This window comes from Pseudophryne corroboree, chromosome 6 (assembly GCF_028390025.1).
Source record: "Pseudophryne corroboree isolate aPseCor3 chromosome 6, aPseCor3.hap2, whole genome shotgun sequence".
Classification (NCBI taxonomy): Eukaryota; Metazoa; Chordata; class Amphibia; order Anura; family Myobatrachidae; genus Pseudophryne; species Pseudophryne corroboree.
Window position 1 is genome coordinate 28,929,627 of NC_086449.1, and position 14,050 is coordinate 28,943,676.

Consider the following 14,050-nt stretch of genomic DNA (forward strand, 5'->3'; position numbering starts at 1 on the left):
CACATAAAGGATGTATACCTTCATGTCCCCATTTATCCTCATCAGAAACACCTGAGATTCGCTGTACAGGACTGTTATTGCCCAATTTCAGACGTTGCCATTTGGGCTTTCCACAGCCCCAAGGGTTTTTACCAAGGTAATGGCGGAAATGATGGTACTCCTGCGCAGGCAAGGGGTCACAATTATCCCGTACTTGGACGATCTCCTGATAAAAGCGAGATCAAGGAACAGTTACAGAAAAGCGTGTCGCTCTCTCTGAGAGTGCCGCAGCAACATGGCTGGATTCTAATTCTACCAAAGTCACAGTTGGTTCCAACAACTCGGCTGTCTTTCTTAGGCATGATTCTGGACACAGAACAGAAGAGGGTTTTTCTCCCAATGGGAAAAGCCCAGGAACTCCAGAACATGGTCAGAGACCTGTTAAAACCAAAAAGAGTGTCCATCAATGCACTCGAGTACTGGAGAAAGTGGGGGCGACCTACGAGGCCATCCCCTTCGGCAGGTTTCAGGCGAGGACTTTTCAGTGGGACCTTCGGGACAAGTGGTCCAGGTCTCACCTTCAAATACATTAGAGGATAACCCTGTCCCCCAGGGCCAGGGGGTCTCTGAGTGCTCATTTTCTAGAAGGTCGCAGGTTCCGCATTCAGTACAGGGTCCTGGTGACCACGGACACGAGCCTCCGAGGATGGGGAACAGTCACACAAGGAAGGAATTTTCAGGGACTGTGGTCAAGCCAGGAGTCTTGCCTACTCATCTGCATACTGGAATTAAGGGCCGCTTACAACGGCCTACGACAAGCGGAGAATCTTCTTCGCGACCTACCGGTTCTGATTCAATCAGACAACGTCACAGCCGTGGCTCATGTAAACCGCCAAGGCGGTACGAAGAGCAGAGTGGCAATGGTGATAGCCAACAGGATTCTGCGGTGGGCAGAAAATCACGTCAGCGATATTCATTCCGGGAGTGGACAACTGGGAAGCAGTCTTCCTCAGCAGACACGATCTCCATCCGGGAGAGTGGGGACTTCATCAAGAAGTCTTTGCAGAGATAACAAGTCGTTGGGAGCTTCCTCAAATAGACATGATGGCATCACGCCTTAACAAGAAGCTTTGGAGGTATTGCGCCAGGTCAAGGGACCCTCAGGCAGTAGCGGTGGACGCCCTGGTGACACCATGGGTGTTTCAGTCGGTCTATGTGTTTCCTCCTCTTCATCTCATATCAAAAATATTGAGAATCATAAGACGGAAAAGAGTACTGACAATACTCATTGTTCCAGATTGGCCTCGAAGGGCCTGGTATTCAGTTCTTCAGGGGATGCCCACAGAAGATCCGTGGCCTCTTCCTCCCAGAGAGGAACGGTTGCAGCAGGGGCCCTGCTTGTTCCAAGACTTACCGTGGTTGCGTTTGACGGCATGGCGGTTGAACACAGAATCCTAGCGGGGAAGGGTATTCCGGAAGTAGTCATCCCTACTCTGATAAAGGCTAGGAAGGAAGAGACGGCGAAACATTATCACTGTATCTGGAGAAAGTATGTATCTTGGTGTGAAGCCAAGAATGCTCCTATGGAAGGTTTCCACTTGGGCCGTTTTCTCCACTTTCTACAGACAGGAAGGGATATGGACCTAAAGTTAGGCTCCATTAAGATAAAGATTTCGGCCCTGCTTATATTCTTCCAGAAGAAATTGGCTTCTCTCCCAGAAGTCCAAACTTTTGTAAAGGGAGTGCTACACATCCATCCTCTTTTTGTGCCCCTAGTGGCACCATGGGACCTTAACGTGGTGTTACAGTTCCTTCAATCTCACTGGTTTGAGCCTCTTCAAACAGCTGAATTGAATTTCTCACTTGGAAAGTGGTCATGTTATTGGCCTTGGCATCTGCAATGGCGGGTGTCCGAATTGGCGGCTTTGTCTCACAAGAGCCCCTATCTGATTTTCCATGTGGATAGAGCGGAATTGAGAACTCGTCCGCAATTTCTACCTAAGGTGGTTTCGTCTTTTGACATGAACCATCCTATTGTGGTGCCTGTGGCTATGGGTGACTTGGAGGATTCCAAGTCCCTGGATGTAGTCAGACTTTTAAAAATATAGGTAGCCAGAACGGCTCGGATTAGGAAAACAGAGGCACTGTTTGTCCGGTATGTAGCCAACAAGGTTGGTGCTCCTGCTTCTAATAGAGGCCCATTCCACTAGGAAGGTGGGCTCTTCTTGGGCTGCTGCCCGAGGCGTCTCGGCATTACAGCTTTGCCGAGCAGTTACTTGGTCGGGTTCAAACACTTTTGCAAAATTCTACAGGTTTGATACCCTGGCTGATGAGGACCTTGCGTTTGCTCAGTCGGTGCTGTAGAGTCATCTGCACTCTTCCGCCCGGTTTGGAGCTTTGGTATATACCCCATGGTCCTTACGGAGTCCCCAGCATCCTCTAGGACGTAAGAGAAAATAAGATTTTAAACCTACCGGTAAATCTTTTTCTCCTAGTCCGTAGAGGATGCTGGGCGCCCGTCCCAGTGCGGACTAAATCTGCAAGACTTGTATATAGTTGTTGCTTACATAAGGGTTATGTTACAGTTGGAATCGGTCTTTGACTGATACTGTTTTTTGTTCATACTGTTAACTGGTTGCGTATATTCTAAGTTATATGGTATGATTGGTGTGGGCTGGTATGAATCTTGCCCTTAGATTTACAAAATCCTTTCTTCATATTGTCCATCTCTTCTGGGCACAGTTTCTCTAACTGAGGTCTGGAGGAGGGGCATAGAGGGAGGAGCCAGTGCACACCCATACTAAAAGTTCTTTAGAGTGCCCATATCTCCTGCGGAGCCCGTCTATACCCCCATGGTCCTTACGAAGTCCCCAGCATCCTCTACGGACTAGGAGAAAAAGATTTTACTGGTAGGTTTAAAATCTTATTTTTTTCACTACTGTACTCAATTCCCATCACGCCATGGTTCCAATAAATGTACACAATATACTTGCTCTTCCTTCCTCCTCCCGGCCTGTCAGACCTTATAATTCACAGGGCCAATCATCTCTACCACCTCATAGGGTCCCTGCCAATGTGTTAAGTACTTACTGTCATTTTTGCAAAGGTATTTCCTCTGGATAGCATGTTGTGTAGTCTAGTACTACCAATACATACTGGTGCCCTCGATCCGACTTCTATAATGGCCCCACCAAATCCACACTGATACATTCAAAGGGCACCTATATCAACGGTAGTGGAACAAGAGGGACTCAGTATGTGGGTGTATGGAAGGTTTGCTGGCAAATGGAACAAGCCTGACAAATACTTTTCACAGCCATGCAATACTAAGCAGGACTCTTTCCTGGGTTTTCTCCTCACCCAGGTGCCCCCCCCCCCCCCTTTTCCCCTCCAAACATGGGTATGTGCTGCTTTTAGAATCAGCAGGACATGTACTTGGGGTACCACTAGCTGTTCCACTACTTTCTCCTGCACAGTGCTCACTCTATACAGGAATTGATTCTTAATCAGAAAGTAGGGCCCTCCCCCTGAGGGTGGGGCTACCCGGGTGCACCCCAGTTACCTCCTTCACTGCCTTGAAGGCTTGTTCTATGGTAGAATCATTAACTTGGTCCCATGCAAAGTAATGGAAATAATCTCGGCATCGGTGACTAGTCCATGTCCACATTGGGCTCCAGGAGGACCGGGAGTGGTAGACCCGTGTCCTTTAACTGGGGCGAATTCTGTGTCACCTTGCCTGCAGTCACTGGAACATCTTTCTGCAGTGGCAACTTTGTTGTCCTGAAGTGTAGATCCTGTTCTCTCTTTGGCATATCCTTTGAAACTGAAGACCAGGCTGGTGAATCAATTGCCGGTATGTCCGGTTGGACTTGCTTTAAGACCACTTCCTGGAATAATGGAAAATCTTGTCCCAAGATGAGGGGGTATGGCAGCATAGGAGCTATCACCATCATGGCCCATACTGTCTGGCCTTTGAGGGTGATTGGCAGGAGGGATCTCTCGCATTCCTCAGATGCCCCATGAATACACAGGACCCTCACTTTTGGTAACCGAGGTGCTGGCTTCACTGGGATCAGAGAACCCAAAATCAAAGTGAGTTCACTACTGGTATCCACAATTATCCAAAATAACCCGTTGCCCTTTTGGGGTTCTCTCATGATCCAGGACCATGGGTATACTGGCCCCGTCTCCTATACTAAAGAGTAGTCCATAGACTCTTGCTGTATTGGGCACTCCACCCGGACATGTCCGGGTACCCCACATTCAAAAAATGTTACCTTAGCCAGTCTCAGTTTCATCTCTATTTCCACAGGGGTTTTCCCCATCAGGCCTGGGTGGTTCCTGTCCAGCACCGGTTTTTGTCTGGGCATAGGTTTTGGTGCAAAGCCAGGAGGCTTGGCCATTTGTTGCAATACCCCAAACCTATCCCACAGCGTAGCAAGTTCTTTGGGGTTTTGGGGGGTCTGCCTGCAAAATCCACTTTTGAAGAGCCTGATCCAAAGTCTGAATGCAGTGGTCAACCATTGGGGTGAGTTCCCCACCGGCTTTAACCAATTCCGTATTTTGATTATAGAGGCCAACTGAAGTCAAACTGGAGTCTCTTTGGATTAACACCACTCATAGAGGTGCTGAGACTGGCCTTGCCCAGTAACCCTGACATGAGTCACAATCTCAGTCTTTAAGGTTGAGTACACTGTTGCCTCCAGGTTAAGAATGGTGCTAGCTTCTCCACCCAGACTTCTGGTGGCCATTTTGCCCTATTCGCCATTCTCTCAAAGGTGACGAGATAGGCTTCTATGTCATCAGCTGACAATTTCTGAAACTTGGGCCCCTCCTTAGGAAATGGCTGTTATTGCTGTTGCTTCTGTAACAGTTTCTGTTGGAACTGCTGCTGCCTTTGTATCAGTTTCTGCTGCCCACTCACAAGCATTTTCAGGATTTCCTCCAATTTAGCTTCTATGTGGGTTGGGAAGTAGAAACTAGCTTCCCTTAACATCCCACTTCTGACACCATTTGTGTTAAAGTAGCCTTATAGTGGAAGCATGCACTCTGATTCTAGATTCCTTCACCAATGTTTTATGTCATTTGGATGACCACAAAACTAACTTTTCACAGAGTAGAATGTTCTCCTCTATGTCACTCACTAACTAACAGAGTCAATAGTCACCGGCCACTATCTGGCATTGGTTTTACTGACAAATGGCCTGCAGCAGCCTTAAATACCCCAGATTCCTTCTCCCTCTTCCAGACTGATAGACAAACCACACTCCCTCCTTATATTTAAAAGAGAGGCTTTCATACAGTAGGTGTTCTGATTTTTCCAGACAGGCTGCCAAGCTGCAAAGAGACTCTGTATTTTCAACAATCAGGTAAAACACACATTTTATCTTTCAAATGCCTAAAGGGGGGTACTCACGGAGCGATAATCTAAGCAATCTGACTAGATTGCTTCGATTTTAAGCATGATCGCTCCGTGTGTACCCCCTACAGCGATAGCGATGCGCAGCCCCACGCATCGCTATCGCTGGTGCTAGATTGGCCTGCTATGCAGGCCAATCTAGCAGGTCGCTCATTTCACCCACTGGGTGAAATGAGCGCCCCCCCACGTCTACCCCCGCACGCTTAGCACACATCGCGCTGTGCTGAGCGGTGGGAGAGATGTGTGCTGAGCGGTTTGCTCAGCACACATCTCTCCCACATCGGCCCGTGAATACGGGCCTTAACTTCACGATGCTTGCTTGCTAAATACCCCTGGCTCATTTGTAGCACACTGCCCCTTTTTCCACAATATATAGAAAACCACCTTGCAAATCCTGTGTTTGCCCCTGCTGATATTGCAGTATGTGTCTCACCAAAACAAGAATGAGACCATTCATAATCTGATTGAAGTAGATTGATATTAGGAATGTTTGGAAGTAAGGCAGGCAGAAGGATAAGGGTCAACTTCTGATTTTATTGAGGCCATGTGTTTCAGAAGTGAACCGTTTGAATGTTGCGTTTCTGTTTATCTGTCCTGCAGGACATGCTTCCAGTCAGAAAGTGCTGTAAGAAGTCATCCCTCACTCCAAGTGGGGTTACAGGCCTAGAACCTACAAGAGAAGAGATTGCCCTACATGGCCTGGAATCTGGGAATGAGACAAAACCTGTAGAGTGCAGTGAGGCTCTTGTGGTCCAGGAGACACCAGAAATTCCATGGGAAGGACAACTGGTGACTATATTTAACTTGAACCCCATGTATCATATACACCAGAACGATGACATAGACATCTGCTCGAGCTACCTGGTTGGGCGTTGTTCTCAGTTTCTTCTTTGCCCGAAACATCACACAGCTTTACCATATGTATGGCAGCTAAGGGACAAAAGCACAAACACATGGTGTAGCGTGGAAGACGAGTCTCAACAAGTTCTGGAGAGGCTGTACTGTGACCCCGCTAAGGAACAAGTAACTGTAATATACCAGTAAGTTTGGGACAAATGATAATTTTCTTATCTTATTATTACTCTAACAATAGGTTTCTTCCAGTCTTTTCATAGAAGTAACACTTACCTGGTCCTTCTCTTCCTACCCAGAGGCTATAAGATTCACATTGACCTCGACTGCATGACAGTACACAACCGCCAAGTGTTCAATTGTGTTCGACGTCTCTCCACCTCCAGGTGTTCTGCGGTGGCGTTCCATACCATCTACAAGTACTACTATGAAGCCAAAGGTGATGTGTGGCAGGAATACGGTCCGGTAAGGCAGAGAGAGTTAATTTCACTCGCCAATGAATATCCAGCTACACATGGGATCATGGGGTGTCCTGCAGATTGGGAGAACCCCACTGCAAACTTAAGGCCTAATTCATGATTGTAAGTAAAGCAAAAACAGCAGGCACCTGGGGCAAACCATGCTGCAGTGCAGGTGGGGCAGATGGAACATGTGCAGAGAGAGTTAGATTTGGGTGGGATGTGTCTGAACTGAAATCTAAATTGCAGTGTAAAAATAAAGCTGTCTAACATTTGTGGGCTACATTCAAAAGCAGACAGTATTTACCCTGCACTGAAATAATCTAAATGTATTTGCTCCCCGTGCATGGTAACATGATTTGTTCCAGACACAACGGACCTGATTCAGTAAGGATTGCAAATTCTGCTAAGTATGCTGACTGCTCGCACCACAGTTTGTGCTGAATTGCAAAATTGGGGTAACCTCCTGCCGGTGCAGCGACCGCATGTGACATCACGCAGCCGTTCCTATTACGCCCCCGCAGAGGCGTCCGCATTTTCTGAGGGCAACTGCAGAAAATGCGGGCACATCCTCATTGTACTTTTTGCGGTTGGATTGCTTATAGCAATATAGCGATCCAACCTGAATCAGGCCCAAGGTTACTTGTTTTTTTGCTTTCCTTACAAACATGGATCAGGCTCTTCGTACCATGAATTACTGTTGATCTAGTACAAGAGTGTAAATGTGTTGTGATCAGTCAAGTGCAAGTTTGATCACACTAGTGCAAGTAGGTCCTGAGTCCGAGTCACAGACAGCAGGGAAAATCCGAATCTTAGCATATTTATTTATTTTATTTATTAACAGTTTCTTATATAGCGCAGCAAATTCCGTTGCGCTTTACAATTTGAAATAACAATAACAAAATAGGTGATAACAAACAGTCATAGAGGTAGGAAGGCCCTGCTCGCAAGCTTACAATCTATAGTGAAATAGGCATGTATACATAGGGAAAGGTGCTATAGCATAGAATGAGAAGACATGTGAGGATATGTGTGGACTGTACAGGGTGGATGCAATTTGATAGGAAGGTTTGTGAAAGTTCTGTGGGCGGTTCTGGAATTTGATACGCTTGCCTGAAGAGGTGAGTTTTCAGGGAACGCTTGAAGGTTTGGAGACTAGAGGAGAGTCTTATTGTGCGTGGGAGGGCATTCCACAGAGTGAGTGCAGCCCGATGAAAGTCCTGTAATCGTGAGTGGGAGCGAGTAATGAGTGTGGATGAGAGACGCAGGTCTTGTGAAGAGCGGAGAGGTCAGGTTGGGAGATATTTTGTGATAAGCGAAGTGATGTACGTTGGTGTAGTTTGGTTAATGGCCTTGTGTGTGAGTAAAAGTATTTTATATTGAATACGGTAGAATACAGGTAACCAATGGAGGGACTGACAGAGTGGATCTGCAGACGATGAACATCTAGCGAGGAAGATTAGCCTCGCCGCTGCATTCAGAATGGATTGTAGTGGTGAGAGTCTTGTTTTGGGAAGACCGGTTAGGAGACTATTGCAATAATCAATGCGGGAGATAATGAGAGCGTGGATTAGAGTTTTAGCAGTGTCTTGTGTAAGGTATGGTCGTATTTTGGATATGTTTTTTAGATGCATGTAACATGATCTTGAGACAGATTGAATGTGGGGAACAAAGGACAGATCAGAGTCAAGGATGACACCTAGGCAGCGAGCTTGTGGGGTAGGGTAGATAGTCGAGTTTTCAACAGTGATAGAGATATCAGGTTGGTAACTACTATTGGCCGGTGGAAATATAATTAACTCCGTCTTTGAAATATTCAGTTTGAGGTGGCGAGATGTCATCCAGGATGAGATGGCAGAAAGGCATTCAGTGACACGGTCCAGTACAGATAGGGACAAGTCAGGGGAGGATAGGTAGATTTGAGTATCATCTGCGTACAGATGATACTGAAAACCAAAAGAGCTGATTAGTTTACCAAGAGATGAGGTATAGATAGAGAAAAGCAGAGGACCCAAGACTGAGCCTTGCGGTACTCCAACTGAAAGAGGTAGCGAAGAGGAGGTAGATTCAGAGAAGCGAACACTGAAGGAGCGATTAGATAGGTACGAGAGGAACCAAGAAAGGGCTGTGTCTTTAAGACCTAGGGATTGTAGTGTCTGTATGAGAAGAGAGTGGTCAACAGGGTCAAAATCAGCAGATAGATCTAGAAGAATAAGTAGTGAGTAATGGCCTTTAGACTTCATAGTGACCAAATCATTAACCACTTTAGTCAGTGCCGTCTCTGTGGAATGTTGGGAACGGAAGCCTGACTGAAGTGGGTCCAATAAAGTGTACGAGTTAAAAAAGTGTGTGAGTCGAGTGTAGGCAAGTCTCTCAAGTAGCTTAGAGAGACAAGGGAGCTGAGAGATAGGGCGGTAGTTTATCTCCATATATTGTATTTTCTCTAGCATCCATAAGGGATATTGGGGACAGAATTAGTACGATGGGGTATAGACGGGGTCCAAAGGAGCGAGTGCACTTTACATTTCTTCCACTGGGTGTGCTGGCTCCTCCCCTCTATGCCTCCTCCTACAGCTCAGTTTAGAAAAAAGTGTCCTCAGGAGAGGATACACATCTCTGCTAGCTCCAGAGAGATTTCTTCAGTTTCTTTTAAAACTTTATTATTTTCGGTATGCTGTTTGGGCAACAGCATACCTGCACCGTGGGAGTTAGGGGAGGGACGGTCACCGGCCTCGTGAGGTGCAGATCCGCTTCCCCGCTGTCGTCCAATGTAGTATAGATGGGTAGCTACATTGGACTGAGGACGAATGTTCACTACAAAGAAGGACAGTACTGCTAATCCTTTTCGCAAACCATCCGGTCACGTGATCCGGAGTTCCGGAAGCAACCGGTTGCCAGGCGACGGAAGAAGCCCGAGACAGCGTAGAGTGGAAGGCGGAGGGGAAGGGAGAAGGTAAGTCCCTGTAGGAGGAGGAGAGGCGCGGCCAGCCGCTCGGAGAGCTCCGGCCGGGTCCACTTCGCCTCTGTGACAGGCGCACACCCCAGGTCAGCGGCCCCACAGAGCGGGCCTGATTCGGGCGCTCTACTGTGGGACGTGCTGCAGGAGGAATAGCGCCAGTCCAGGGTCCTTATTCTCCACTCTAACCAAAGCATACACTACCGCTGTCAACTGTTCATCACTTCACAAGAGAATCCTTCACTTCAGAGCACAGATTAGCGGGACGCCGCAGTCTGTAGAGACTTGTAAACCGTTTGGACTTTAGTACATATTATCATTATTTATTTATTTTTTATTTTTTATATATATATATATATTTTTTATTTTTTTTGTGGCATTTTTCTTTTTCTTTTTTCGACTTCACAAAGATTACAGCATATGTTCTTTCAATTGAACCTTGCACTTCAGAATTTAAGCTCAAACCAGGAGCGTGCTCCAATCACTGATTGACTTTTAAACCGAATTTATACCTTTTGGGAAAGAAAGTATCTCAGCATCTTAGAATAAACAACCTTAAGTATATTACCTGCTTTTTTCATTATTGATTTTAGTTTCACTTTATAACCGCATAATTCACCACTACAAATAGGGTTTGAGCGCTGGTTCCCTGTGGATTTATCCACATCTGTATACTTCAATATATTTATGTCACTTGTACACACGTGTCCACTTACACCTAGCCTCCCTGCACGTTAAACAGCCCTTCTAATCACGCCGTGCTGTGGCCGACATGGTAGCGACGAGCATCTTTACGTGCAACTTTTTCCATAAAAATACAGTGTGTGTCTGCGGCTGTATCTGCGTACGAAATGGTACATTACAATGTTTTCTTAGAAAACACTGTAACGTAGCATTCCGTATACAGATACAGCCACAGACGCACACAGAATATAGACATGCTGCATATAATTTTAATCAGCAGAGTCTGCTTGTGCGTCCTATTCACATAGCGATGCAAAAAATAAGATTTTACTTACCGGTAAATCTATTTCTCGTAGTCCGTAGTGGATGCTGGGGACTCCGTAAGGACCATGGGGAATAGACGGGCTCCGCAGGAGACAGGGCACTCTAAGAAAGAATTTGGATACTGGTGTGCTCTGGCTCCTCCCTCTATGTCCCTCCTCCAGAACTCAGTTAGAGAAACTGTGCCCGGAAGAGCTGACAGTACAAGGAAAGGATTTTGGAATCCAGGGCAAGACTCATACCAAACAAAATACCAGAATAAGACAGCGCTAACTGAGATGGATTGTCAAAAATTACAATATTATTTATTAAAATTTCAATAAAATGCCAAACACATTAAAATTATGGTTTCACTGCACTAATGAGCTCATAGTCACCATACATGTACTGTTAATCATTTGCTGCTTTATCCAATGTCCCCATGGGATCCGCACATTTGAATGTCCCTTATCCTGGGGTTGTAGCACAATCCCCCGGGCCGAAATACTTGCAATGACAACGCTGGAGGAATAACTGTCCCAGTAGTGTGGCAATACCACAGGAATGTCCTCACCAGTAATGCGTAGTAATGTTCTGTTCGGTCCTTGTGGATGGATGTGGGTCCAAGTAGCGATGTTTAGCGAAATCCTAAGGGGTCCAGGCAGTAATGGATATTCAGTGTAGGTGACACAGGCTCACACCTGACGCGTTTCCCAGCTGACTGCTGCTTTATCAATGAAATTTGAATAAATAATATTGTAATTTTTGACAATCCATCTCAGTTAGCGCTGTCTTATTCTGGTATTTTGTTTTGTATGATGTTATAGGTTTGACTAGCCTATTCAGACAGCTGCTTTAACATACACCAATTGGAACCACAGCTTGAGCGCCCCTTCCAATTTGATTGGTTATTTTTCTTTCTGCAAGACTCATACCAGTCACACCAATCACACCGTATAACTTGTGATAAACTTACCCAGTTAACAGTATGAACAACAATAGAGCATCATATCAACCCTGATGCAACCACAACATAACCCTTATTTAAGCAATAACTAAATACAAGTATTGCAGAAGAAGTCCGCACTTGGGAAGGGCGCCCAGCATCCACTACGGACTACGAGAAATAGATTTACCGGTAAGTAAAATCTTATTTTCTCTAATGTCCTAGTGGATGCTGGGGACTCCGTAAGGACCATGGGGAATAGACGGGCTCCGCAGGAGACTGGGCACTCTAAGAAAGATTTAGTACTACTGGTGTGCACTGGCTCCTCCCTCTATGCCCCTCCTCCAGACCTCAGTTAGAATCTGTGCCCGGACAGAGCTGGGTGCATGTTAGTGAGCTCTCCTGAGCTTGCTAATAAAGTATTTTAGTTAGGTTTTTTATTTTCAGAGAGCTTCTGCTGGCAACAGACTCTCTGCTACGTGGGACTGAGGGGAGAGAAGCAAACCTACTAACTGCGGCTAGGTTGCGCTTCTTAGGCTACTGGACACCATTAGCTCCAGAGTGATCGAACACAGGAACTTTACCTTGGTCGTCCGTTCCCGAAGCCGCGCCCCCTCGCAGAGCCAGAAGACAGAAGCCGGCGGGTTGAAGCAAGATTACGTCAAAATCGGCGGCAGAAGACTCCTGTCTTCATATGAGGTAGCGCACAGCACTGCAGCTGTGCGCCATTGCTCCCACACTAACCCACACACTCCGTTCACTGTAGGGTGCAGGGCGCAGGGGGGGGCGCCCTGGGCAGCAATTGAGTACCTCCTGACAAAAAGCAGCATACATACAGCTGGGCACTGTAATATGCATGAGCCCCCGCCATTATTTTTACACAAAATCGTGGGACAGAAGCCCGCCGCTGAGGGGGCGGGGCTTCTTCCTCAGCACTCACCAGCGCCATTTTCTCTCCACAGCTGAGAGGAAGCTCCCCAGGCTCTCCCCTGCAGAAGCATAGAAGAGGGTGAAAAAGAGAGGGGGGGCACATAAATTTGGCATAAAAACAATATATACAGCAGCTACTGGGTTAACACTAAGTTACTGTGTGATTCCTGGGTCATATAGCGCTGGGGTGTGTGCTGGCATACTCTCTCTCTGTCTCACCAAAGGGCCTTGTGAGGGAACTGTCTTCAAATAGAGCATCCCCTGTGTGTGTGGTGTGTCAATACGTGTGTGTCGACATGTCTGAGGTAAAAGGCTCCCCTAAGGAGGAGATAGAGCAAATATGTGTGTGAGAGGGAGTCTCCGTCGACAACGCCGACACCTGATTGGATATGTGTAAGTGCTAAGGTGAATTTATTGCACAAAAGGTTAGAGAACAGACAGGAATCTACCCATGTCTGTCCCTATGGCGCAGAGACCTTCAGAGTCTCACAATGCTCACTATCCAAAATAATAAACACTGGTATCGACACGGAGTTTGACTCCAGTGTCGACTACGATAATGCAAAGTTACAGCCAAAATGGCAGAAAAGTATTCAATATATGATTATTGTAATAAAAGATGATTTGCATATCACTGATGACTCATTTGTCCCTGACACGAGGGTACACATATGTAAGAAAAGATAGTTTTCCACCTGCGCCAACCAAAGACTGCAGCTAGATTATGTTTCTGAGCTCACGAGGGTACACATGTTTAAGGGGAAGAAAGCTGAGGTAAATGTCCCTCCTCTCATGAGGAAAAAGAGCGGGAATCTCCAGACAAGAGACTGCAGCTTCCCACAAAGAATTCTCAGGCAGTATCCTTTCCCCACTAGGGCCAGGATGTGATGGGAATCTTCCCCTAGGGTGTCACGTTTGCCCAGAAGGTAGCCCTAGCTATTCTCAGGGATCCTGCAGATAGCGTGCACATTCTGGTACACTACTCAGACCGGCGATTGTGTCGGCATGGGTTTATAGCGCTGGGGCGGCGTGGACAGGTACCTTATCAGCAGAAATTGAGACCCTAGTATGTATATATATATATATATATATAGAGAGAGAGAGAGAGAGAGATATGTATATATATTAAAGATGCTGTCTTAAGAGATATATATAATCAAACATGCCCAAAGAGACATGAGTATACTGGGTCCTAGAGTCAAAGCTATGTAGATTTCTGCTTGACGTGTCCTGTAGAATATGCAATGGACAGATGATGCCAACTTAAGTGGCATATGGAAGGCTGAGGATTGTGTGGAGAAGGGTTCTCGGACCTGGTCTCCACGGCTATAGCTGGTAATTCGGATATTTTGCCTTGTATTCCTGCACAGCCTAGGAAAGCACGTCATTATCAAATGCAGCTTTTCGAACAAAGAAACAAGAAAGTCCGAGATGCGTCCTTTCTTGCCAGAGGCGGGGCCAGAGGAAAGAAGCTGCACAACACAGCTAGTTCCCAGGAACAGAAGTCCTCCCCGGCCTCTATGAAA

The 14,050-nt window shown here is 46.5% G+C and overlaps 1 protein-coding gene across 3 annotated transcripts in view; it reads left to right on the forward strand.

Annotated features, from left to right (window-relative positions):
• LOC134935972 (protein mono-ADP-ribosyltransferase TIPARP-like) overlaps positions 1 to 14,050 on the forward strand; it is a 63,865-nt gene that overhangs the window by 12,296 nt on the left and 37,519 nt on the right. For all 3 annotated transcript variants that reach the window (XM_063930834.1, XM_063930836.1, XM_063930835.1), the window contains exons 2-3: positions 5,999 to 6,438; positions 6,550 to 6,715. In XM_063930834.1, the coding sequence (XP_063786904.1) occupies positions 6,002 to 6,438; positions 6,550 to 6,715 (603 nt within the window). In that variant the 5' untranslated portion in view covers positions 5,999 to 6,001. The remainder of the gene's footprint in view (positions 1 to 5,998; positions 6,439 to 6,549; positions 6,716 to 14,050) is intronic.